At 35.0% G+C, this 24,277-nt stretch overlaps 2 protein-coding genes and 1 long non-coding RNA gene across 7 annotated transcripts in view; 2 read left to right on the plus strand and 1 right to left on the minus strand.

The window, feature by feature from the left end:
• LOC125683596 (LIM domain only protein 3-like) overlaps nt 1–24,277 on the plus strand; it is a 74,404-nt gene that overhangs the window by 21,909 nt on the left and 28,218 nt on the right. For 3 of the 5 annotated variants that reach the window (XM_048924917.2, XM_048924915.2, XM_048924913.2), the window contains one exon: nt 21,965–22,090. In XM_048924917.2, coding sequence (XP_048780874.1) covers nt 21,994–22,090 — 97 coding nt within the window. In that variant the 5' untranslated portion in view covers nt 21,965–21,993. Of the gene's footprint in view, nt 1–13,665; nt 13,817–13,854; nt 14,021–21,964; nt 22,091–24,277 lie in introns of those variants that run through there. The other 2 variants (XM_048924916.2, XM_048924914.2) reach the window with 2 other exon arrangements.
• On the plus strand, nt 31–4,049 carry LOC125668411 (uncharacterized). The gene is made up of 6 exons (XM_048902562.2): nt 31–1,002; nt 1,652–2,272; nt 2,405–2,529; nt 2,625–3,092; nt 3,321–3,555; nt 3,739–4,049. Exons 1-6 carry the CDS (start codon nt 708–710, stop codon nt 3,864–3,866), a joined length of 1,872 nt encoding a protein of 623 aa, XP_048758519.1. The 5' UTR covers nt 31–707; the 3' UTR covers nt 3,867–4,049.
• Nucleotides 8,460–10,289, minus strand: LOC125654028 (uncharacterized). Its single transcript, XR_007362157.2, has 2 exons — nt 9,783–10,289; nt 8,460–9,313 (listed from the first exon to the last, which is right to left on the minus strand). It is a non-coding gene; the product is annotated as an uncharacterized LOC125654028 (long non-coding RNA).

Here is a 24,277-nt window from a genome sequence, read left to right on the forward strand (position 1 = left end):
TAAGGGGGGGGGGAATGAAAACGGGGGGGGGGGGGGGGGGGTATTATTCATACCTCCTCGATTTGGCTTTCATCCCGAGACTTGGGAACAGGCTGCTCACCACAGACAGAGGATTTTTCAGGCAAAGGAAAATCAATTTGGTTCATGTCCGAAAATTCGGTAGTATCGGTATCCAATTTCATTACCGTCTCGCTCATCAGCTCAGAATCCGATAAATCTTCATTCCCTTGAAAAGGCTCAAAACTGCAGCTTTGCTCTTGTAAAACGAACTTCTTGTATGGGCCTCGTTTCCCTTTTGCTTTGCGCTTTCCAGTTTTTTCAACGTCCATTTTTCAGTTGTCTTCAACTGTTCTCCTCTATCAGTACTATTTTCAATATACATGTAACTGAGTAACTCAATACCAGGCAAAGATTCTGAGTTGGCCGATTAAGGCAACCAAGGGGTGTTATTGTGCTTACGATTTTTTTACGGGATACCCTTTTTAAAAATACTATCATGCTTTATATATTTTTTAAAAAGTGTGTGTGAGTATGTCATATGTATTGAAATTACAAATTGTTGATATAATTCCGTATTTACGTTTATTATCATGATTAATTGTGATACTTGTGACATAATCAGAACGTTCAAGTTTGCTTGCGCTGCATTTATAACCCCTGGGGTGCCCTTAGCCTGGTTCTCTGAAATCTGATCATGATGCCATGTGATGCTGACCACTGCTGACCACCAACTGTTTACGCGCTTGATAAATCTTTGTTCACAAAAAGCCACGGTAGACATTTTGATAACACGAAAGTTCGCTACACTCTTGATCACTTTGCCTTTATTAAACTTAATTCTAAAGATGTTCGGATGTGTTTTCTTCCACGAGGATAAAAGTTTGAGCGTTGTTGGAGAGAAGTCTAAACGGCTGGAGCTCTTGGGATCTTTTCAGGAGAGAGAAAAAGTTAACATGAAGTGGGGAAAAGACATTTTCTCGGGAGTTATTGTCCATGTGCATGGTAAGACTATCTACTTCTAATTCAAATGTTTTATCTTCTTTATTGCTAACATTCCAATATGATTACTTGTATTAACATGATTAAACTCTTTAAAAAATTCTGGGAGATGGTCGGAATATGCCAGTAATTAAAAAATGAATATTTTTCTGACAATTTTAAGCATAATGTTACACGTAATCGTTTGTATGTACAGAATCAGTATGATATTGATATTCAACTTCAGTAAACCTATTTTTACGCTCATGAACAAATTTAGTTAATTTTGATTTTAAAAAATGTTGTTCGGAACATTCTCCATTGTTGGCTATGAAAACGCCAGAGTCATTCCGATAGCAGAAAGCGCGCATTGCCGATTACAGTCCTTGGTGGAACTCTTTTGTGTAGGAAACTTGATAAGCCTTGTGTACATTACCGTTGTTGTCATCATGCATACACTTGGATATATATATTAATTATTATGGATATTTACGTTCATCAAGCCGTTGTGATTTTCTTCGGCACACAAATGTAGGCAAATTATTTTATAATTTTTACTATTTTAAGTTTTAAGTGACTTTAAAGGAAAAGGAAATCTTAAGCACTTTGCTTAGTTAGTTTAATAAACCTTTACGTTTTTAATACCGGGTAACACGAGTTATATCTTTTATAGAGAATCAAGATCTACTTGATGCAGAGACTGTAAAGGCAGAGAAGAAAGTTCTGAGAGGGAAGAACTTGAGCTCTGAAGACAGTGTCGAACTACTTATCGCGCATTTCAAAAAAGCTGAGAATGAAAACCAGTCTGAGAAAAGAGACAGGAAACGGGAAAGGAATCAAACGGAAAGGGCCAAAGAAAGCCAAGAACAAGACAAAGAAATGAGCCCTAAAAAGAAGAGAAAAAATGTGGAAAATGAAGACAAAGATAATCAAATCGAAGGGAAAGATGAGGGAAGGAAAAACAACAATGAAGAAAAGAAAAACAATGCAAATGATGAAGCAAAGAAAAACAAAAACAAGCCTGATAAAAAGAACAAAGTAGAAGAAAAGAGTAAGAAGAAAACCCTGGAAGTTGCAACACCAAAAATTAAAGAGAGACAGGAAAAGAAGGCTGAGAGTAGTGTACAGCTGCTAACTTCAAAAGAGATGCTTTCATCATCATCTTTGTGTGAACAGTTTGGGTTAGCAGCTGCAACACAAAATATTGACAATAGCAAGGATGACTTAACTCTGACATCAACCTGGGCCCTCTGCAACCCAGAGCTGGAAAGGTCATCTGTGATGTCAGCAACAGGTAATTATACAGAGAAATGTTGTACACACCCACATTGACATAGAACGAAATAGTTTTTGATATATTTCCTTGTTGAATAGTTCCATCTTTTTGTGCCATTCTATGTTTTTAATATATTTCCTTGTCGAATAGTTCCATCTTATGATGCCATCCAACCACCAAATGATGTAATTGAGGTATTTAGATTACTACTGAAACCACAAATACAACGCTACATGAGAAGTGTGATCACCCAGTTCCATGAGACCACATCCCAGGTAAAGCACTGTATTTTTAATCAATTTACAAAGCCATTTTAATTAAAACTCTATCTTCTTGTGGTTTTGGAATTAATTCATAATTTTTCCCTTAGATTGACAATACAATGACTGATACATGCATACCCACATATACAACAATGTCACCTGCCACATGGACACAAGACTCCAATTATACGCAACCAGCTCCCTGGACTCCACAAATTACAGAGCCATCGCTTCATCAGCAGATGCCAACACTGCAGATTTCCCCTCCACATTCAACACATTACATGCCACCTCGACAGATGCCACCTCAGATGCCACCACAGATCTCACCTCAGATTACACTGAAACAGATTCAACCGCAAATCACACTGGAACAGATGCCACCACAAATTTCACTGGAACAAAGTCCAATGCAACACATGCTTCCAAATCATGCAATTCCATCCCAACATGTGACACCACAAAAGATGAATACCGCACCACAACAGATGCCATCAAACCATGTAGACAGCCCAATTACACCAAGGAGGTCACCTAGGAAGCATGTATCTACTCCAGAGCTTTCTGATGGACAGGTAAGCGATGGTTACTATACCAGCAACTTTTAATTCTTAATAATATTTATCTTTAATTTAATAACTATATATATATAACATATATAAGAAATATTGAAATGAAACTTGCATATGCAGAAGAAATACATAGTCATCTAATGTACTGTTTTGAAGAACTCTTTTTTCCTTGTTCATCGATATTTATTGCAGAGATAAATCTCCTAAATTAATTTTCTGTATTACTTCTAGATGACGAGGCTCCTGTCAAACCATCCCTTGACAGTTAGGAGGGATGCACTGAGGAAAGCAAAAAGTGCAGCAAAAAAGGTTCATTCCTCAAAGATGGCCTTCACTTTGACTGCAAAACTCCTTCCTGCAGTTTTTTCATGTGAGGAGTTGGCCCTCAGTAGAGGACAAGGTCTAAAATCAAAAGATGGAGACAAAAGACCTGTTCTTGATGTCACAAAGATGACAGTTTTAAAAGGTATTAAAATAAGTGCTGGTGTCACTGTGTCATGGTAACAGCAATTCTACTAAAGTGAAAGCAGAAAGATTTCGGAAGAAATATCTTAATACCAGATAAATTAATAGTTGATTGAGTTACACAAATATTTCAGAGCAAAGTGATACTAAATAATGATATATGATATAAATTCTTCTTTTTCAGAATACGTAGCAGTGTGGTGCGAGAAGAATGGTGGAAAACATGGGGAGAAGGAGGTCAATGATGCAGTAACGGAGCAGATTTCGTATGCCAGAAAAAAATTAAAGGGGAAGAAAAAACAAGACAGTTAAGACAGACAAGTCGACAGCTGAGTGGCTTCAAATTTGTAAATTTGAGTGATTATGAAGTTATTATTTGATTGTTAGTTGTACAATCTCCTTATCTGAAAACCTCTATATTTAAATTGTATTAAATTCAAGACTTAATTTTTTTAAATTAATTTTTTTTAATTAAATGTAATTGTTTCATAGCAACAATGAGTTTACTTGTCTATATCCTTGTTATATTGAAAGACGGATTCATTTGCATATTCCGCTTAATGTACGCCTAAGCTTTATGCCATATTCCGTCTAAAATTTAGCAGGATTTTTAAGCGGAATCTTTAAGCGGAATCTTTAGGCGGGCTAATTTACATATTTCGCCTAAATTTCCGCTTAAATTCCAGCTGGACTCCATCTAATGTCCACTTGTATTTCGCCTAAGTTAACTATTCATAGTAATGCTGACTTCAGGCAAAATACGCCTTAGTTGTCCGCCTGAAATCCGCCTTTTCTCCGCCTGGAATATTTCGTACGGGGAAGTTGTGTAGTTGTCTATATTGGTGAGAAGTTGTGTAGTTGTCTATATTGATGAGAAGTTGTGTAGTTGTCTATATTGGTGAGAAGTTGTGTAGTTGTCTATATTGATGAGAAGTTGTGTAGTTGTCTATATTGGTGAGAAGTTGTGTAGTTGTCTATATTGATGAGAAGTTGTGTAGTTGTCTATATTGGTGAGAAGTTGTGTAGTTGTCTATATATATTTGTAGTTTAATTCTGAACTTGGCCATTGGTGAGAAGTTGTGTAGTTGTCTATATTGTTCGGATTGTGACAGCTTTTCGTCTCATTGATAGCAACCTTTTTCTGTAGGTATGATAAATGCTATGCATGGAATCACTTTCATCTTGAATCCTAGGAATATTTATAGATTTAAGGAAGGATATTGTGATTATGGTAGAAATTATCTTATTAAAGTGTTTGTTGTTTTTTCCTAATCTGCTGTGTTACACAAACTTGGAAAATCACACATTTTGATTCTGTAGCTGGAAAAACAATTGTCTCTTACATAAGATTTTGATGTTTTAAAAGAGGTTGATAGCACATACATTCTCATTTTTCAAGAAGTGCAAAGTCCTTAAACGCATTCTCTATTTTAAAATCATAAATAATTTCAGGTCCCCATGATTCTGATATGAATTTTTTGTGTGTCATATTTGTAAGCATTCGTATCGTGTGCATATGTTTCATTATTAAAACCTTGCCAGGTCATTTCATGTATGCGAGCATTTAATAATATCTTATTTAGGAAAAACTGGGAACTAATTATCCCAGATGATATGTATGGTATGCATGAACATGAAATCATACATCATTATACATTGTAAGTAATCCTTTTTGGAAGTATGGAGTTCTGTTAATTTTTCCAGAGGCTATCAATGCCTAATTAGTTTTGCTGGTGATTAGTAATAAAGATTGCATGAAATATACATTAGAGAAAGATTTGTTAGGGTGTGTAAAACTTAAGTACAGCCAGAGGAAGACTTAATTAGCATTTAGTAGATAATTAGCTTGAAAATTAGATGATGCAGTAATTAAACATCAAAGACAAGCTTCAGAGAAGTTCCTGACAGGCTATTAATGATGTCCCTAACATCAGTGTCACAGGAGTTTAGATTGATGTGATTGGCTAAGGTGGATATTACATGTGAAGAAATTGCAATGCATGATTGTTTCATGCTTTTACCAACTCCCTCTTAACACCTTTTAGCATGTTGGACTCCCAGAAGTTGTTCAATGAATCAGAGGATGACACCAGAGTTTGTGTCTTTGTGAAGTATCTAATGAGAGAATGTGTCTGAAAGCCCTTGTACTTAAAGATGTTGGAAGTTAATCTCTTCAGTCTGTAGACTATAGCACCTGTTTAGCTCACCAGGAATACAGTTGTATGATATCTGCTCTTTTAACTAATAGTATTAACAGCTGTCCACAGGGTGGTCTACACTGAAGAAAACATTTGAACAGGTATATGAATAATATGCCATCTTGGTTAGTCGAGTTGTGTTTTGTCCATTCATAAGTTCATGGTTACGAGTTTTTGGAAGGCTTCTTCTATCAAGATCTGCTGACAATCAATTTTTATACCACTCAGATTGAAGGTGGGGCAGAGGCATTCTGTTTTTGTTTTCTTTATGTATTTGTTTCTCTTCTTTATACTCGTCATAACTTTTGATGAAATAAACACAATATATGTTGAGCCCTCATACTTGGTCAACTGACAGGTCAAGGTCAAAGATGTATGATGTTAGATATGGCAAAGGTCTTATCAAGGTCAAAGGGCATATTTGCTTCAAATCTATATGGCCATGGTTAGGGGCATATTCTTCCACAAAGACATCTTGTTATTAATATTGATTAAGACATCTTGTTATATTAAGCTATGATTTAAAAACTACACATACATGTATTTGGTTATCATAGCCTTATTTGCCCTCCTAAAATTTGTTGCAATGTATTGATGCTGAGTGTATACATAAGCACAACTTTCTGATAGGCATTGTTTCTATATTGGTGATTCGGGGGTGGGGTGGAGGGTTGGGAGAAGGGTGATGCATTTGTAATGGGATCATAATTCTATTATTTTTCCTGCATTGTGAAATTTTTATGAAAAAGTCTACTTTACACATTTTTGCCCCTTTCCTTTTCATATATAAAGAGTAACTTCTTGAGAAGATTCAAGATTCATAACAATATTCAAGTTTTGCACTAAATTTGTTGAACCAGTCCACTTAATTGGTAATGCTATCAATAAAGTAATTGGCATAACACGCAACTTGAACATTAATGCTATGATAATTATATGCATATTTACATATCATTTTCATTGACACTTGGGGCAATAATTTGAATAAGTGTGCCATCAATGACACCGAAAATCCATGGAAAACCTACAAATTGGGGGGGGGGGGGGGTTATTGATGGATTAATTTGGTCAGCTTGCATTTGATGAAGGCACCATTCTATCTGAAGATATGCTTTCCAAAGTAACTGATATGGCCCTCAAAATTGATGATTCAGAATGAAATATGTCCATGCCATTACCAATGCATATCTGCATCTTCTCAGTCACTAAGTATTTCAAAGTCAATAAAAGTTTCTGGGTAGATATAAGAGCATGATTCCAAAAGGATCCTGCTCTCATTCCATGATAGCCTTCAACAAAATTAATTCCATTTGAATGTAATCTGAATCATCTCATCAATTCAGCATCTGAATGCTGAAGATTCCTAAATATATGTGAGGAGTTTATTATTTAGTAATTTTGTAAAAGATATCAGTCGTGAAATAAGATTACTCACTTTTTTTTTTATTTTTCTGTTGCTATAAAAATACATGAAAGAATTCTTGATCCAGGGCTCGAAATTAACACATGCCCGTCAGTCTGTGACTGGTTAAAGGTCTGGCGGACTGACTGACATTTGTTTTAGTCAGTTTGATGGGACTGGTTAATTTTCTAAAGCATCATTTTTGAAAATATACTTATAAAATTTTATACACATTTGGCATGCTTCGATCTCTAGATATCAGACGAATCTGATTCATAAATATAAATCCCACATTTAAGTGTTACAATATTGTCTAAGGCATGTTGAGTTAAATTTCATTTTAATAACATTAACGAAATATGTTTAATTATTTCTGGAAAACTCTGTTGGACTGGTAAATTTTTCTGCGGACTGGTTGAAATTATGCCCCATCAGTCCAGCTGGACTGGTGACATAAAATGTTAGCTTCAAGCCCTGTGATCAACAGACCACACACAAATTCGTGTTCACGCGATTCGACGTATAAGAGTGATTTCGCCATATTAAGTACTCGCGTAAAATAAGGAATCTACAGTATTACTTAGACAATCCATTCTTTCCCTAAAAAATCTTATTTGATAAAGAAAACTGAAGTATTTCTTAATTACTTAATACATCTACTTTTGGACACTTAACTTTAAGTCAATACTTAAGCACTAAATGTGTTTGTAAACTGGACTTACTAAGAATATCTCCCAAGTTTAAGTAATTGCTTAATGGACTTCAGTAAAAACTATATACCTTACTGGTAAGTGTTATTTTAACTAAAGTACATGTGTATACTGAGAAATTTAATGAATCTCGACAGCTTGGGTTTTTTTCACACAACCCCTCTGAAAATAAATCCCACTTTTTTGCTTAATTGAAGGATATCCCTGGAAGTCCTGGGACTTCCTTGTGAAGTCCCACTTCTCCCATGTCCTAATGCAGTGGGATAATACAGGACTTCATGTTTCTGCATTTGTCCTGGAATATCCCACTTACATCAAGAGTGACTTTGCAAGAATTTCTAGGACATATTTATTACCTAAATGTCTTACAATGTCCCACTCTCATAGCAGCAGGTTTTTCTAGGACATTCTTGTGTTTTTCAGGACTTTATTATAAAATGAAGACGAAAACATCGTCCCAGAAATTCCCTAAAAATCTCATACTTGATACATTCAAGATAATGCAGGACTTTACATTGCTTTCCAGGACTTCGTATTAAAAGTATGCAAAGAGAGAAGTCTTGCAATTACCCTCAAAATCTTACAACCAGTAAAGTCAGATTATAAAGGACTTTAATGAGGGTTACAGGACTTTTAGATATTAATTGTTACAAAATTAAATCCTTGTCATATCAAAGAAAAGATTTTACATTTTCTGGATTACCTTGACATGTCATTGCTACATAGTTCAGGCTAAAAAAAAAACCTATAAGAACAGTGAATGATTCGTGGATAAGAACATTTATGTATACAACAACAATCATGTCATAATAAGTTGTAATAGAAAAGACTATATTTCATCAAAAGTAGACTTGAAAAATGTTGGCTATGAGAACACTTCTTATAAATTTATAATGACAACAATCTGAACTTGAATAAAAATCACTTTACTGTCAAATGCACTATTGAAATCCTCAATGTCACTTGAAAGACTACCATAATTTGAGTTTTGAGATGCTTCATCACAGGAGTTCAATCGGGTTTGTCATGGTTTTTTTAAGGTTAGAATATTGTCCAGTGTATTATTAAGATCATTTTGATAACAGATTTCCAGTTCCTGGGCTACCTTCTTCAAAATAAAGAAGATCCCTTTTTGTGAAAGAATGTTAAAAAATTCATCAGATTCTGTGGTAGGCTTTTCCATTTCCAGAGATGACACAGCGGCATTAATGTTCAAAACTGAACTTAAAAAAATGTCTGTATCAAAAGGATTGCAATTCAGGCTCAAGTGATGATAAGTTAAAAGGATTTTCCAATGTCACGGTCGTATCACTTGAAGTACCAATGGCATATCAACTTTTGGATGTCACCACTGAAGATTGCAGTTGATGTTTTAATATTTAGTACATTTAGGAATTCGCATGTTTACATCTTTCTTGCACAGCATGTACCTTTTGGGTTCTCAATCTCCTGCAATAATAATTAATTACAAATTATTAATGAAGAAACTTAATTTTCAAGACACTGATTAAAAATTTTATATTTAGAAAAGTTTCTTTGACACATCAATGTTTTGAGGTGCAAATAGCAATAAATTATCACTGATGGATACAATCAGCTTGCCATGCTAAATTTTGTAACCGTACTGTCCGTAGTTATTTTACGAAGCAGTAATAATTACAGAACAAGGTCAACTGATCGAAACAGAATCATAATGATGGATATCAATGATACAATGTTCTGGTGATTATACCCTTTCCATCTAGATCGAACCAGTCAATGGTTTACGTTAAAAAAAAGAGTAGCTTGTTTTGATATGTTAAGCTGTAAATAGAATGATTGTATCGAGGAATTTCGAGTGGTCCAGCGATCAAGCGTGTATTTTTCCAATGCATGTAATCATTTACAAACGTAAACAAAATAAGCATATGGTACTTACAGAGTGTCATCCGTTACCCCGTAGTCCTTTTTCATTCCGATGTTATTGATTTCCATTCACAAATCTTTAAATCATAAATGACTTCTTTGAAAGTTGTAACTTCCGGTGATGTCGTTTCGGTCAACTTGTACAATGTACGAAGCTTGTCGTGTTTTTTTCTTCTCCCCGTTCTAATTCGATATAAGATATATCATGTATAAAATATATCATATGTATATATATGAAGTCTTATACACTGGGTTTCCACTGGTCGATTGTATAACTTTTTACTGATCGTCTTTTGGTTACGTGTTGACCTGGGGACGAGTCAGTCAGTGTACGACCTGACGTTCACGCAAGTGATCAAAGCGCTTTTTTTTCAATGTTCCTTTCTGGGCGCGAAGTCAGGGAAATATTCGCAAGGATGGAGAACATTCAACAGAATCAGTATGCAATCAAGCATGGAATGGATTCCAGATAGGAATATAGGATTCACCTTACACTCAGAAACTGGGGGATAGGCCTAGTTGTTCAAAATACACGGCGTTGCTGGTTAGTATTTTTACTTTTGGTTGGTAATAATTCGTCTTTTTTCAAATTTTTTTTTGGAAGTCTAGTGGAATTGTCACACCTTAACAAATTATCATCCTGTTTCCAATATTTTTATCTAGTACATGTTCTCTTTCATTGTAGCATGGACTTGAAGAGATAGTTATGAATTTAGAATATCATCAAGTGACTTTTAATAAGGCACTGTTTTCAGTGGATGAACCGACATCATGCAGTGTGACAGGAAAACGCCCGTGAGACCAAAGATGGCTTAGATAAAAGGGAAGACGATGCAGAAGGTGCATATATACAAGTTCAAGACATAGATATTTTAAATTTTGCATGATGTTCATTTACAAAACCTGTTATGCAACCTCTCAAATAATTCATTATGCTATCTTTTAAGCCTCTGTACCAGAGAAAAATCCAGAGATGGCCCTCAAAGAAGTTAGAAACAAGATGAGAGACCGTCTCAAGTTGTTTAGGTCTGGAGCCACCTTCCCCCACCCACGAGTCGAAGAAATAGATCTTTGAACCAGGTTACCCGTGACATCAAGATAAACAAAATTGAACTTGAGGGACAATTTGATAATACCTGTTTAAACATTTTTTTTTTTAGCTCACCTGGGCCGAAGGTTCAAGTGAGCTTTTCTGATCAAAATTTGTTCGTTGTCTGTCGTCGGCGAAAACTTTTCACATTTTCATCTTCTCCAGAACCACTGGGTCAATTTCAACCAAACTAAGTGACACAAAGCACCCTTGGGTGAAAGGCTTTCAAGTTTGTTCAAATGAAGGGCCATGCCCCTTCAAAGGGGAGATAATCGCAAAAATACGGTGGGGTCATTCAAAAATCTTCTCAAGAACCACTGGGACAGAGAAGCTGAAATTTACATGAAAGCCTCCTGACATAGTACAGATTCAAGTTTGTTAAAACCAATGACCAGGGGGGGGGGGGGTTGGATTGGGTCTCAATAGGGGATCAAAGTTTTACTTACAAATATACAGGGAAAATCTTTATGAAAATTGTCTTCTCAAGAAACACTTGGCCAGAAAAGCTGAGATTTACATGAAAGCTTCCCGACATAGTGTAGACTCAAGTTTGTAAAATTCACAGGGTTGTCACTAACGCAAGAATAGGATCACAGAAATTTCATTGGGGTTTGTCTGATATGGCGAGTCCCGCAGACGTGTCTCGGACTCTGAGTAAAAATCATAATTTTACTTAGAAGCCCTGATTTGTGTATTAATTAAAACTCATAGGAAAAAATCTAGGTAAAACGTTACGCTCTAATGTGAACCGAGATGATACCACCGAGTTCACAGTGTCCCAATCCGACTTGTGCGTTTAGTGCAGTCAATTAGGTGCAAATTAGAATATAATATTGAAATTTAGATACAAAGTAAAAAAACATTTTGCCACTCACAGGCAGTTATTTATATATGTTTCTTTTTCTTTTTTTTACAAATCAGGATCTATATTTAATTATAAATGTTTGTCTTCTGGTAGCCATTTTTATTGGAATTGAAAGTAGCGTAGTTTGTAAACTTTGGTAGATTTTACATCATTTTACAAACAAAGTTAGTACGCATCTATTTTATCACAATAATTATTTAATTAAAATTTTGTTTAATACTGAATAGGGTTGTAACGATGATAGAGGATTCGGGGAAGTAATTCTGTTTGCAATGGGCAATTAGTTGTATGAGACCGAGTCGTGAATGATTACTTTTAATTTCATGTGTACAAAGTGATCACTGCACTGTTATGCATGGGCTAGACGAAAATTAACTGATTTTTGTCATTTGTTGAAGATGAAAGTGAACAGAGGTACGACATTAGCTTGTGTTCACTCGGTATAAATAAAGGTGTAGGAAAAATCTAAATGACTCTTTAATTCAACTTTCATGGGACTCGTCAAATTTTCATGGGACTCAAGCTGCTTACAAACCATGATACCGGGACTCGTCTTCAATATTTTCTAGTGACAACCCTGAATCGTGGCCCCCAAGGATAGGTTTTGGCCACATTATAGGGACAAAAGTTTTACATACAAGTATATGGGAAATCTTTAAATATGGACCAAGATGACTAAGGTGAGCGATGTGGCCCATGGACCTCTTGTTTAATTATTTGTTTACGTAAGAAATAGTGCTTTTTAGCTCACCCCAGCCATAATTTAAATGAACTTTTCAAAGTACTTGCTTTGGAAGTTCATATAAGTATTGCTGAAATTTATGTATATGTATGTTAAATAAATTTTATTATCAGATTATCATTTTGATTCGTAATTTCATTCTTAATTGCCACTTTTACAGAAAAGATATCACATATCCTGGATCTCGAGTTTTATTCCACAGTAGGGTTAAAGACCAAAACAGGTTAGTAGGATAAATTGGGACTTTCCAGGAGTCCTGCATCAACTCAAAAAGCAGGATTTTTAGGGAGATCCAATAAAATCCTGCAAAATCCCAGTCCTGTCTACTGGGACTTTCCAAGACATGTCCAGAATAATCCCACTTTTTCCCCTTTCAGATTGCAGGATTAAGTGAGACTTTGCAGGATTATAAAAGGCAAATTTAAGTGTTCAAATTATCCTTAAAAGTCCTGAAATGTCCCACTGCCAATACCGTCCCTCTAATTCCTTGTCAATCTCAGTTTCAAAAAAGCAGGACTTTTCAGGACAATCCTGATAAATCCTGGGATTTTGTCTTGGGACTTCCTGGGATATCCTGCTGTATTTTCAATGGGGAAATTATCCTTAAAAGTCCTGAAATGTCCCACTGCCAATACCGTCCCTCTAATTCCTTGTCAATCTCAGTTTCAAAAAAGCAGGACTTTTCAGGACAATCCTGATAAATCCTGGGATTTTGTCTTGGGACTTCCTGGGATATCCTGCTGTATTTTCAATGGGGAAGGATTGAAGTTTAGAAAAATAAATCTAACATAAGAGATGTCACCCAAAGAAGCCGGAGTCTAATAATCATTTATTGTTCTAATTTACTCCATCTTGTGATAGTTTGAAATTGTTTATGTTCCAAACTCAGTAAGTATACAAAAATTGCAGTTAGGATGTTAATTCTTGTTCATGTGTGCTTAAAAAGCACAGGAAAAATACATACAAAACAGAAAACTATTGGTTGATGAAACACAGCAATGCTGTCTTTCAACTGGAATGTGAGCTACACAGCCCTGTGAATGATGATGGTGTATTTTGTCACATCATTACTAAATGATTACCCTTCACAAAATCTGAGGGGAAAAAAAACTTCATCTGCATAATCAATATGAGTGGAGAGGCAATGTGACCGTTGAAGCAGCAGGTATGATTGGACACCTTTCCAGTGCTTCAGGCCAACGGTGAAATTTGATGGCAATCAGTTAGAACAATATGACGCTTAAATAGGTGTTAATGATCGGTTAACAAACTGATTACCTAGCCAAACTTCAACAATACCTCTCTCCGCTTTGGAGACAATTTTCAGTGCTGTGACATCGGAATAATTTGGTAAAAATTTATACTGTTCCCAATTTTCCACAGATATTTCGCAAACAAGAGAGGGCTTATTCAGGCAATTGAAATGGATTACCATTTGGTGATAAATAGGTGTAAATGAGCCACAAATTTGAGGATTACTAAATACGTAGAAACTTCCCAGAGGCTATTAAAATAAAACCTGCCAAACCATGGATGTACTGCATGTGAATATAAGTAAGTAGATGTAGTTTTTGATCATTGTTACCAGTTTTAAGGTGCAAAGTTACATATGGTATGTGGAAAAAATTATAATGACTGCATTATTGCCCTAGAACTTGACAGTTTGATTTGTTTAAATACCAGGAGTTCACTGGTAATGGGAGAATAATTACAGAAGTGGGAGGAAGAAGTGTCAATACCAAACCAGAAAATAAGACTTTACCGTAAATCTTACAAGAGCTTATTTTCACCTGACCAGATTGGCAATTTTTCGTTATGGTATATGTAGATTATCATTATGAAATATAAAAGATTCATACCTAATTCTTTCTTAGAAATTAATATTTTAAACTGCCATAGATATTGTGTATATATATAGCAACTGTTATTCTCCTACTCTTTGTGAGCTGGCATTAAATTGGCTTCACTTTTTCTAATGAATTTAAAATCAGTATTGATAATGCTTTGAAATTTATTGCTTCTTGAAACTATGAAATTCAGACATGCCAGTTTAGAATTTGGACATTTGTCTCTTGTTGTCACTTTATAGATATAATTTTGTTGTGAAGGAATGTTTTATTTGTCAGATTTTGCATCCAGTACTCTATTTTTACACAGTGACATAACAGCTTGTCCATGTGGTACATGATGCTTCATACAGTTTTACTGGGGTTTTGTATCTGTTCAAAATATGAAGGACAAGTTTATGTATGATATATGCGCAAACAAATGCAGTGGTCTAATTTGTCATTTTTTCACACCGCATACTTATTTATATAGAAAAGTTAATGATTGTAATTTATATACATAAAGGTTTATGGGGATATGATATACCAGCCAACAGTTTGATAACTTGTGAGTTCAATTCATGAGAAAGTTTTAGCTTTAAAGTTACATGTACATTATGTCTAAATAGCGACCCAGACTAACCTTTGATTGTAATTTCTAATAAGGAAGCATCCCAAAAATATGTGTTGAATTGTACATATATACTTTCCAATTTAATAATTCTAAACCATTCTTTGTATCTGCTTTGAAGAAAGTCACTTTTCTTTTGTGACATTTGATTTTCATTTTAAAAATATTCTAATATGTTAAGCTACAATTCTTTTAATCTTTGATTTTTATTTTACCACTGTCAAAATGTTTAGGAAGAAAACGTTTTTAAAAGAATTTGTGTCCAATCCTATTGTAGATGTTATGTTGACAATAAAATACATCAAAGATGACCACCCATTGAGGCTTTGTGATACTGGTGTATCTTTCATGTGGTCATTGTAACACAGTGAGTGGTATTTAATTCACATGATCAGGATGATAATAATTCTAGGTGGAATCAATTGCTATGGGGATGGGTTTGTTTCTACAATTGACCGTTTTATTATACATTATCTTCCCTGGGGCATGCATATAAAAATTATTATTTGATGGAATTGCAGATAACAATGATGATATCTACATATAATTTGACACTGGAGATGTTTACTGAATAACAAAGCAATTTAATGAAGTGATTGACACTCTCCTTTTTTTTTTTTTTTTTTTGTAAAAGGTCTATTGGAAAGATATATGCCTCATCCTACCCCACCGTTTCTGGGTTTTTTTTGTTTTGGTTGTTATTTAATCACTGTAATACTTGACAAATAGCTTTCCTTTACCTATCCTAGATTTTCTGTACATAAATATGATTTAAAAATGTGTGGATCCACAATGAAAATGTCTCTATGGGTGATACATAATATATGATACATACTCGTGAGTCAGCTTACTTTGTAATATTCTTTAAGATACAGAAACAAAATAGTGAAATGAGAATTTTTTGTGGTCTCTTCCATTTTGAAACCTTAGGTACATGTGGGGATAAAAATAGGACAATATTCAAAATTTTCTTCTTTACTGCATTTAACATAGAAATTGGGTACAATAATGAGCATGAATGCCCCTACCAAAAGTTTCAAGTTCATGGCTGCTGGATCAAGAGTCCAGGCTCAAGGATGGGGTTATATAAATGATAATTTGAGTTTTTAAAAAAAATCTTCTCAACCCCTGAATGTCTAGCAAACAAACTTGATGTATAGTTAATTGAGCATAGAGGCTTATGAAACCCATGGTCATAGGTTCAACCTCTAGGATTTAGCTGTATGGATCATGTCATGAACAATACATTAAATCTTTGAAAATCTTCATTTCAAGCACAAAAACTGATGTGTTAGTTACAAAGTCAGTCCAAAAACTTTTCACATTTTTTACTTCTCCAGAACCACAGGACTAATTTCAGTCAAATTTGCTACAAAGCATGCTTGGGTAAAGAATATTCAATTTAAAGTTTGTTCATATAAAATGTCACACCCTTTTTAAGTGGAGATAATTGAGAATTAGTACATATTTTGTGGCATCTTTTAAAAATCTTTTCAAGAACCACTGGGCCAATTTCAACCATTTTGTGAGTAGTGAATAGAATTCACAGTGAAAACATTTATAAAAGATTAATCCTGTTTGCAGATATTGGAAATCAAGTTTTAGAATCTCATTCAAATGGGCCATTACGGTGACAGATTTAGAGCCCCCATCCCTTTTAACCCACATTGCACCTTCACATTTGCAACATATACATGTAATATAACAGGTGATTGTCATGATGATGTGTGAGTTTTGGAGCTTCAACTTAACTGGATGTCAATTTATTTATGTATCATATGATTTGTTGCCCTAAGTTTCACAAAAAAAATGCATGAGGAAGGTTTTTAAAAAGACGAAAATATACTGATTTACAATCAAGTTAGCATGAATATGTTTCATGAAAGTGTGCAAGTTTTATTTTTTATGTATTTACCTAATTCAGAAATATGCAAGCAATGAATTATTAAAAAATGAAAGTGGTTCTGAATTTTCAAGTCATATTAGATTTTTTATATGAAACTGGTAACTGGTGTACCATCAGAATCTAAACTATAAGTTTGCACTTAAGGGAAAATGGGTTTTAAATACTTTCAAAATGAGAGTTTCAAGACATTAAAAAGACGTCTAAAAGCTTCTGGACTCTTGCTGAAAGGAATGATTCTCAAATGAAAATTCACAGAATATATTTTTATATATCAGGATCTTTTTTCCTGAGTGGGTTCCAACTTGTGAGGTCTGTTCTCTGGACCTTCCGGGGCCTTACAACTACCATCATATATTTCCAGCCTCCTCGCAGCCTTGGAAAAATCCTTCATCAACCAATATGTTAAAGGCACATACTCTAACAGTTAATTTCTTGCTTAAAGGAAGTACTTGACATATGATACAAATATTTAACAGATTAGAAGGACATGTTTTAGATTGCATCAGTTACATTTTCTTGCCTTGCCTGAAATTCTTGATAAACAATTGAAGGTATTGTGACCCTCCGTAAATGATAGAAGTCAAAGTATTCTTTTACCATCAATAAGAGGTTCGTATTTTGGGTTGCACATCATTAATTACCTCAAGGTTCATTTTAAAAAAGCCAAGCTAAAATAATCCTGAAATTGTTCCTTTGGATTCAGGCATTTTCATGCAAGACGGGCCAATATTTTTTCTGAGATGAATAACTCTGTGTCAGCTAGCTTTCTGCTTATACTAGCTATTTGAAAATAAGATATCTGTTGTATCTTTGTCGGGCTGTATTTACGGAAGGGGTTGGTTAGTCAGGAATATGAATTTCAGGCACCTGCCTGTGTTCAAGGTAAACAGCTTCTGCGTCTAATGCTGGATGGCTCTGTCTTTTTTGCTAGAGAAAATTGTTTTACAAGTTGTGAACAGGAAGTCTTGAAGTTGGAATTAATTTAAGGGTAGCATGTGCTTTCAGTTGTGCAGTTTTAGTAGGAATTGATATATATAGCAGAATTTTATATTGATATTAGAGAGCAACCTACAGTTAAAGCACAAACAGTTTTAGTAAAGCTGCATATAAAAAAGTAAAGCCTATAAGAGTTATCTGTCTTATCAGAAGGACAATATTTAGGCCTTAACTGTAATTTCAGCATAGAACTTTAATTTGATTTAGATGTTTTAAATAGTATACAGCCTTAGTTTTGCAGCAGTTTTAGTTTTGCTTAGGAAATTGAATTCAAGTGACAACAACAGTCATTCAGTTGAAAAGCATGCAATTACTGGGGGTAAAAAAATAAATTTTGAGTGAATTCAAAGTCGCATTTGGTATATATATATATATATTTGAAATCTTTGGTACATTGAATTGATCTGTAAATTTCTGTTTTAAGGGGGCAAAGTTCAGATTTTTCTAAGTAGAATGGGGGGGGGGGGGGGGGGGGGCTCTTATTAGGGTAGTGCCAGTTATAGCTGCAAATTCAACAGAATGTAATTTATTTAAAGATGCTTTATGATAGTGGTTACAATGCCACTCTGTCATTTCCCCCGTGCTATATTGAATCTATTCACGTTGGACATAGAAATTTTAGATACAGTGAAGTAAAAAAAAATCTCTGAGGAGGGATGAGAAGAACCTGCCATGAATGAAGAAACAGTTATATTTCATACCTCTAAGTGGTTTGTAGAATGGCAGCCTAGAGCACTTCTGTGTGATTTACATCCTGAGCAATATTACATGTTTGTTATTATGTAGTCAATGGTCATATTAAGTATTATCAGTGATCAAGATATTGCCGAGAGACGGCTTGAAGCTGTATTATTGTGAAAGGTAGAGGCATACAATATGGAAAGAAATATTGAATACCACTGTTTCATTGAGTCTTGTATTTGAGCTAGCTGGAAATCTTTGATGGACAACTTTAGTCATATTGATTTTGGAACTTTCAAAACTTGAATTGACTGTAACAGTACAGATGGTGAAATTCTTACTTTTATGTTGATGAATTTTAGGAGCGAGAGTTCAGATATTAATTATCATCCATTATATTCATTCTTCAGAATTCCATGTCTTTACATCCAATAAATCTCTGTACATCTGATATTTCTTAGATGTCTCAAGTCAGCTGATGAAAATTTGTGACTTTGATAAAGGCACTGAATGAAGAAATTCCCTCTTCTCATATTGATTCATTTCAAATCTTCAGAATTTAGGAACTTCATTAATTGAGAACCAATGGCATTAGATTGAAAATTTTGGCTTGATTGCTGCAATAAATCTTCAATTAACAAATTTGTGATGATATATTTGGAATGAAGAATCAATCGTGTTGGCAATTAAAGTGTTATTAGAACATGTCTTGTGTGCCAACTTTCCCATGGTACCCTTGGAAGGATGGAAGTTTCTGTGCAAAGTGACGCACAGCTAATGCCACGGGCGGCTGAAAACAATCTGGCCTTATTAGTTTTACTGTTAGATTTCTCCAAAGATCGTATTAATTCAAGTTTAGCACACACGAGTGAAATTCAGGGGCATTTTAGGCCCGGTAATTAAATAACATTTTGGTAAAAAATTAATTTTAGCTTGTTTGATGGATGTTGAGCCGAAATCTGGATTATGTATTGCAATTTTATTGTTGTCAAAGTTTTGTGGAATTTAGCCATTTCAGTTTTAAAAATCTCCATGACAATTGGACATGAAGGAAATTTAGGTTTCATTTTATTTACTCATGGATTGAGTCCAGGGGTACCATTACTCCCATCTTAACTTGATTACGATTTCGTTGCTTGTACACTAGCTGTCCACATTAAAGGTGTTTTGAGAGGATTACTAAAGCAATTCATGACCCTATGTACTGATTCCACAATCACCTAAAAGGAATTTTATGCAAAAGGTCATAATTCATGTGAAAATCATAATCGATTTCATATCAATGTTCGCCAAGTAATAAGCATACCCATAAAAGTTGTTGAAAATGTGGATTTTATACAAAGTACAATTACTCTTGTAAAAGTAAATTATGTTCATTAGGACCTACATATCAAGTTTCATATCTTATACATAGCATAATAAAAATGTTGCAGAAAATAAAGTTGGACAGACTGACTGATGTGATGGACAGACTGAAAGGAAGCTAATAGTAATCTCCAGTTTTGGAGGCAGCAGACTGATGACTGCAGTTACTGTGCTATCTTTGAAATGATGCATTTTTGAAACAATTCATTATGAATGACTGTATTCTTGATCTTTTGTGGAAAATTAATGTTACCTATACAGGGTTCAGATTAGCCATACTGAATCTAACTTTATGCAGAATATTGTAATGATTTTTTTTTTACATCATGCAACAACAGATTTATCATGTCGAGCACCTGTTCACAGTCACATGAACTGTGCAGAAATGTGCTGGGAGGTAGTATTCTTTGTGTGGGGGTTGTTAATGGATGTTGCTCTTGTGACAATATCACTGCAGGCCAACATGAACATTTACCCCACAACGTGACAGCTGGATTGTGTCAGGTTGCACGAAAGAACCAAAGTAAATCGGTAGGCAATACAGCTCCATGTACCATTGCTACTGATTTATCATTTTGCAGCAAGCTCTTGTGATGTCATTCAGATGGTTCTCTGAAAATTTAGACTTCATTAAAGTCAAAATATTCATGAAATTCTTTTGTCTTTCTTAGAGATGTTTTCTGAAAGAGCCATTATTTTAAATATGATACTTTATCTAAATGGTATTTTGCCTAATGGCATGAAGAAGACCAAAAAAGTATGACTGAAAAAAAAAAAAATTCTAAGCCTTTTAAATGTGATTAGGGGAATCAATATTCCTATTTTGTGCTATGTCTTGAAATAAGATTATATGGAAAAAAAATTCTATTTTAATATTTCTTTTATATCTCTGCTCAATATTCTCTTCTCATCTGCACAATGAATTAATTTGACCAAAAATTGAAGTGACATTTCTTCATTTGGAAATATTCCATAAATTGCAAGACCTACCACAGATTTCCATTTCACATGATATCCCATTTGTGCAATATAGAAGAATTTTTGTGCATTCTGTGATTTTAATGTTGACAATGTCGGGTAATAAAGTCAAATTTTCATCAATTTTTTGCAGAGAAATGGGTTTTCAATGAATATCATTCACTCGCATGTCCATTCAATTTCTTCCTTAATCTTTCACATTGTCCTCTTACATATTAGCAGTCAAAATCAACTCATCGAATTCTACCAATCGCATTAATTCCATTTCCTGTAGTAAGACTTCATCATGCTCAAAAATATAATAACGCCAGTTATTTGCTGTCATAACACTATCTCTTGCATTTGATTTATTCTTTTTTGCGTACCTTCGACTGTTGAATTCATGTGTAATACTCCCTGTGCCTTAAAAGAATTCTGGGGGATTTCTGAAAGTGAATATGTTCCTTTTAGTGACCCATAATGTAAGATAAAATCATACCTAAATCTACTGAATTTTGTACCTTAGAGTGAATTGTGAAGCAGTTTGCAGAACTATGATCTTATGAGGAATGATATGTCATCAGAAACCCAACTTCTTACATTCCTCCACTATATTAGGATAAAATACTTCACTTTTTAAATTCAAAATAAAGAAATATCATGTCCATCATATTAAATGCAGTATAGACATCATAATTTCACAGATTATCATTTTTGGTTTGGTCCATGGGTTACAGGGTACGAAATTCAACTGAGTTGCATATTGCTTACATGAAAATAGCTTACAAACTCTAGGTTAGCTGGTCTGAAATTACGCAGATTTTTTGTGACCACAGACTTAGCAGAAAGAAGTACGTAAATATGTACGTTCACAGTAAGTTTTCGTACTTTATGTTTGTGTTTATTCAAGAAAGTTACACTATGGGGACTGTGTACATGAAATATTTGGGACAATGTACATTAAATAATGTAAGTGCTATATTTTTAGGTTTATGTACATGAAGTATTGTAAGTGCTATATTGGGTTTATGTACATGAAGTATTGTAAGTGCTATATTTGGGGGGCTATGTAATGTAAGGGTTATATTTTGGACTATGTATACATGTTGTATTATAAGTGTTGTTGATTGTTACAGAGGATGGTAAGAACAATGGAGAGAATGAGATGTGTGAGACCACCACAGTCATCATTGACACCAGCAACATAAAGGTGGAAGATGGAGGACTCATTCATCTAGAGGAGTGCCCTGAAGATGGCGATAGTAAGTCCAGGGTCAGCCTGTTCCCCACTTTCACAAAAGTAAAGAGACTGTAAGCCTTGTCCATCAGTCAGTCCATTACATAAACTGTTACCTGACGTATAACTTTTTTATTCCTTTCAATTGCATGACCTCAACACACACACACCCCCACACCCGAAATAGCTGGAAGAGGTGGATTACAACTTTGATAAATTGTATTTATCAGAGTAATTTATAAGATTTGTTGATTAATCTTGCTGACATCAAGATGGGTCATCCATGTACAGAGTCTTTAGATCATAGTTTTCGAGTGACTCTTTTCACTAACAATCTTAAGTTCAAATAATTCCACATTTCAGATTTTTATACCCCCCGCAACAAGTTGTGGGGGGGTATACTGGAATCGGGTTGTCCGTCTGTCTGTCCGTCTGTAGACACAATGGTTTCCGGGCTCTAAAGTGTTATCCTTTCCACCTACAGTCACCATATCATACATATGGACTACTCATGGGATGAAGATGTTCCCTATCGATTTTGGGGTCCAAAGGTCAAGCGCACTGGACATCGAAGTAGCAATATGGTTTCCGGGCTCTAAAGCGTTATCCTTTCCACCTACAGTCACCATATCATACATATGGACTACCCATGGGATGAAGATGTTCCCTATCGATTTTGGGGTCCAAAGGTCAAAGGTCAAGTGCACTGGACATTGAAGTAGCAATATGGTTTCCGGGCTCTAAAGCGTTATCCTTTCCACCTACAGTCACCATATCATACATATGGACTACCCATGGGATGAAGATGTTCCCTATGGATTTTGGGGTCAAAAGGTCAAGTGCACTGGACATCGAAGTAGCAATATGGTTTCCGGGCTCTAAAGCGTTATCCTTTCCACCTACAGTCACCATATCATACATATGGACTACCCATGGGATGAAGATGTTCCCTATGGATTTTGGGGTCAAAAGGTCAAAGGTCACATGCACTGGACATCGAAGTAGCAATATGGTTTCCATTTAAATTCTTTAACGGCTTTTTTCATCGCATGGGACACCCTTTGGGAGATTGAGGTAAGCGGGGGGTATTCTTAGTGAGCATTGCTCACAGTACCTCTTGTCTGAATTAGATTTCAAAGTCTTTCCATGGTTGATAAACCTTCAATGCTTACTTATAACCTTGTGATGTGTCTTTGATTGAAAGACAGAAAGAATGATGATGAAAGAAGTTGATCAACATTTTTAACAGCAATTATTCATAATCAATCGCATAGAATGCCCAGGTGTGGCACTGTTGATTTATGAACTCTATCAGCTAGTATAGAAATTATTTTTTGAGTGTGAAATTTGATTTTTAGCCTACTTGAGCTTTTCTGATCACCTATTGTTTGGCTTCTGTCTGTCCATCCATAAACTTTTCACATTTTTGATTTGTTCTCACTGGACCAATTTCAACAAAACTTGCCACAATACATCCATGGGTAAAGAGAATTCAAGTTTATTCAAATAAAGAGCCACACCTTTTTGCAGCAGAAGATAATCAAGATTTAGAGAAAATTTTGTGATAACTTTCAAGTGTGTATCACAAATTGTACTTGGGTAAAAGGGATCCAGGTTTGTTCAAATTGTGGCCCCAGGTGGGGCCATAGTTAGGGATCAAAGTGTAGTAATTGGGGCAATATGGACCGTAGATATCGGCCTGGGTAGCTCAGTGGTTAGAACACCTGACTAGTAATGCAGGGGTCCTGAGTTCGATTCCCAGTACAGCCACAGATTTTCTCCTTTCTCCTATAAACTACATTTGGTGCCGTTGACCACCCCTGCATTGCAGGTTGTCTTGCCAGGGACAAAAAGAATCTGGGTTGTGTGTGTCTTTGAATGCGAAGACAAATTAAGGAGGGAGGAATGTAGTAATTAGGGCTATATGGACCTGTTCCCAGTCCAGCCACAGATTATTTATACTACTAATGTTTTACATGGGAATATAAAGGAATAAAATCTTCTCATGAACACCATCGCCATAATTAGCCATATTAATGCAAGTATACCCTGGTAGTGCACTACCTTTAGAGTTAGGTTGGGGCCACAATAGGGGATCAAAGTTTTACATAAGAATTTATAGGGAAACATTTTTGAAAATCTGATGAACAACAGCAGGGCCATGATTAGTCATGTAATGAAATGCCAGCAGCTACAGGAAGTTCATATTCAA

The sequence above is a fragment of the Ostrea edulis genome, chromosome 6 (genome assembly GCF_947568905.1).
Source record: "Ostrea edulis chromosome 6, xbOstEdul1.1, whole genome shotgun sequence".
NCBI classification, from domain to species: domain Eukaryota; kingdom Metazoa; phylum Mollusca; class Bivalvia; order Ostreida; family Ostreidae; genus Ostrea; species Ostrea edulis.

What these genes read in the sequence shown, in the direction of transcription:
- LOC125668411 (XM_048902562.2), top strand. Translation starts at nt 708, where the DNA reads ATGCTGACCACTGCTGACCACCAACTGTTTACGCGCTTGATAAATCTT. An exon ending in ATCTGTGATGTCAGCAACAG is followed by an intron (nt 2,273 to 2,404) that starts GTAATTATACAG and finishes CTTGTCGAATAG; the next exon opens with TTCCATCTTATGATGCCATC. An exon ending in CAGAGCTTTCTGATGGACAG is followed by an intron (nt 3,093 to 3,320) that starts GTAAGCGATGGT and finishes TATTACTTCTAG; the next exon opens with ATGACGAGGCTCCTGTCAAA.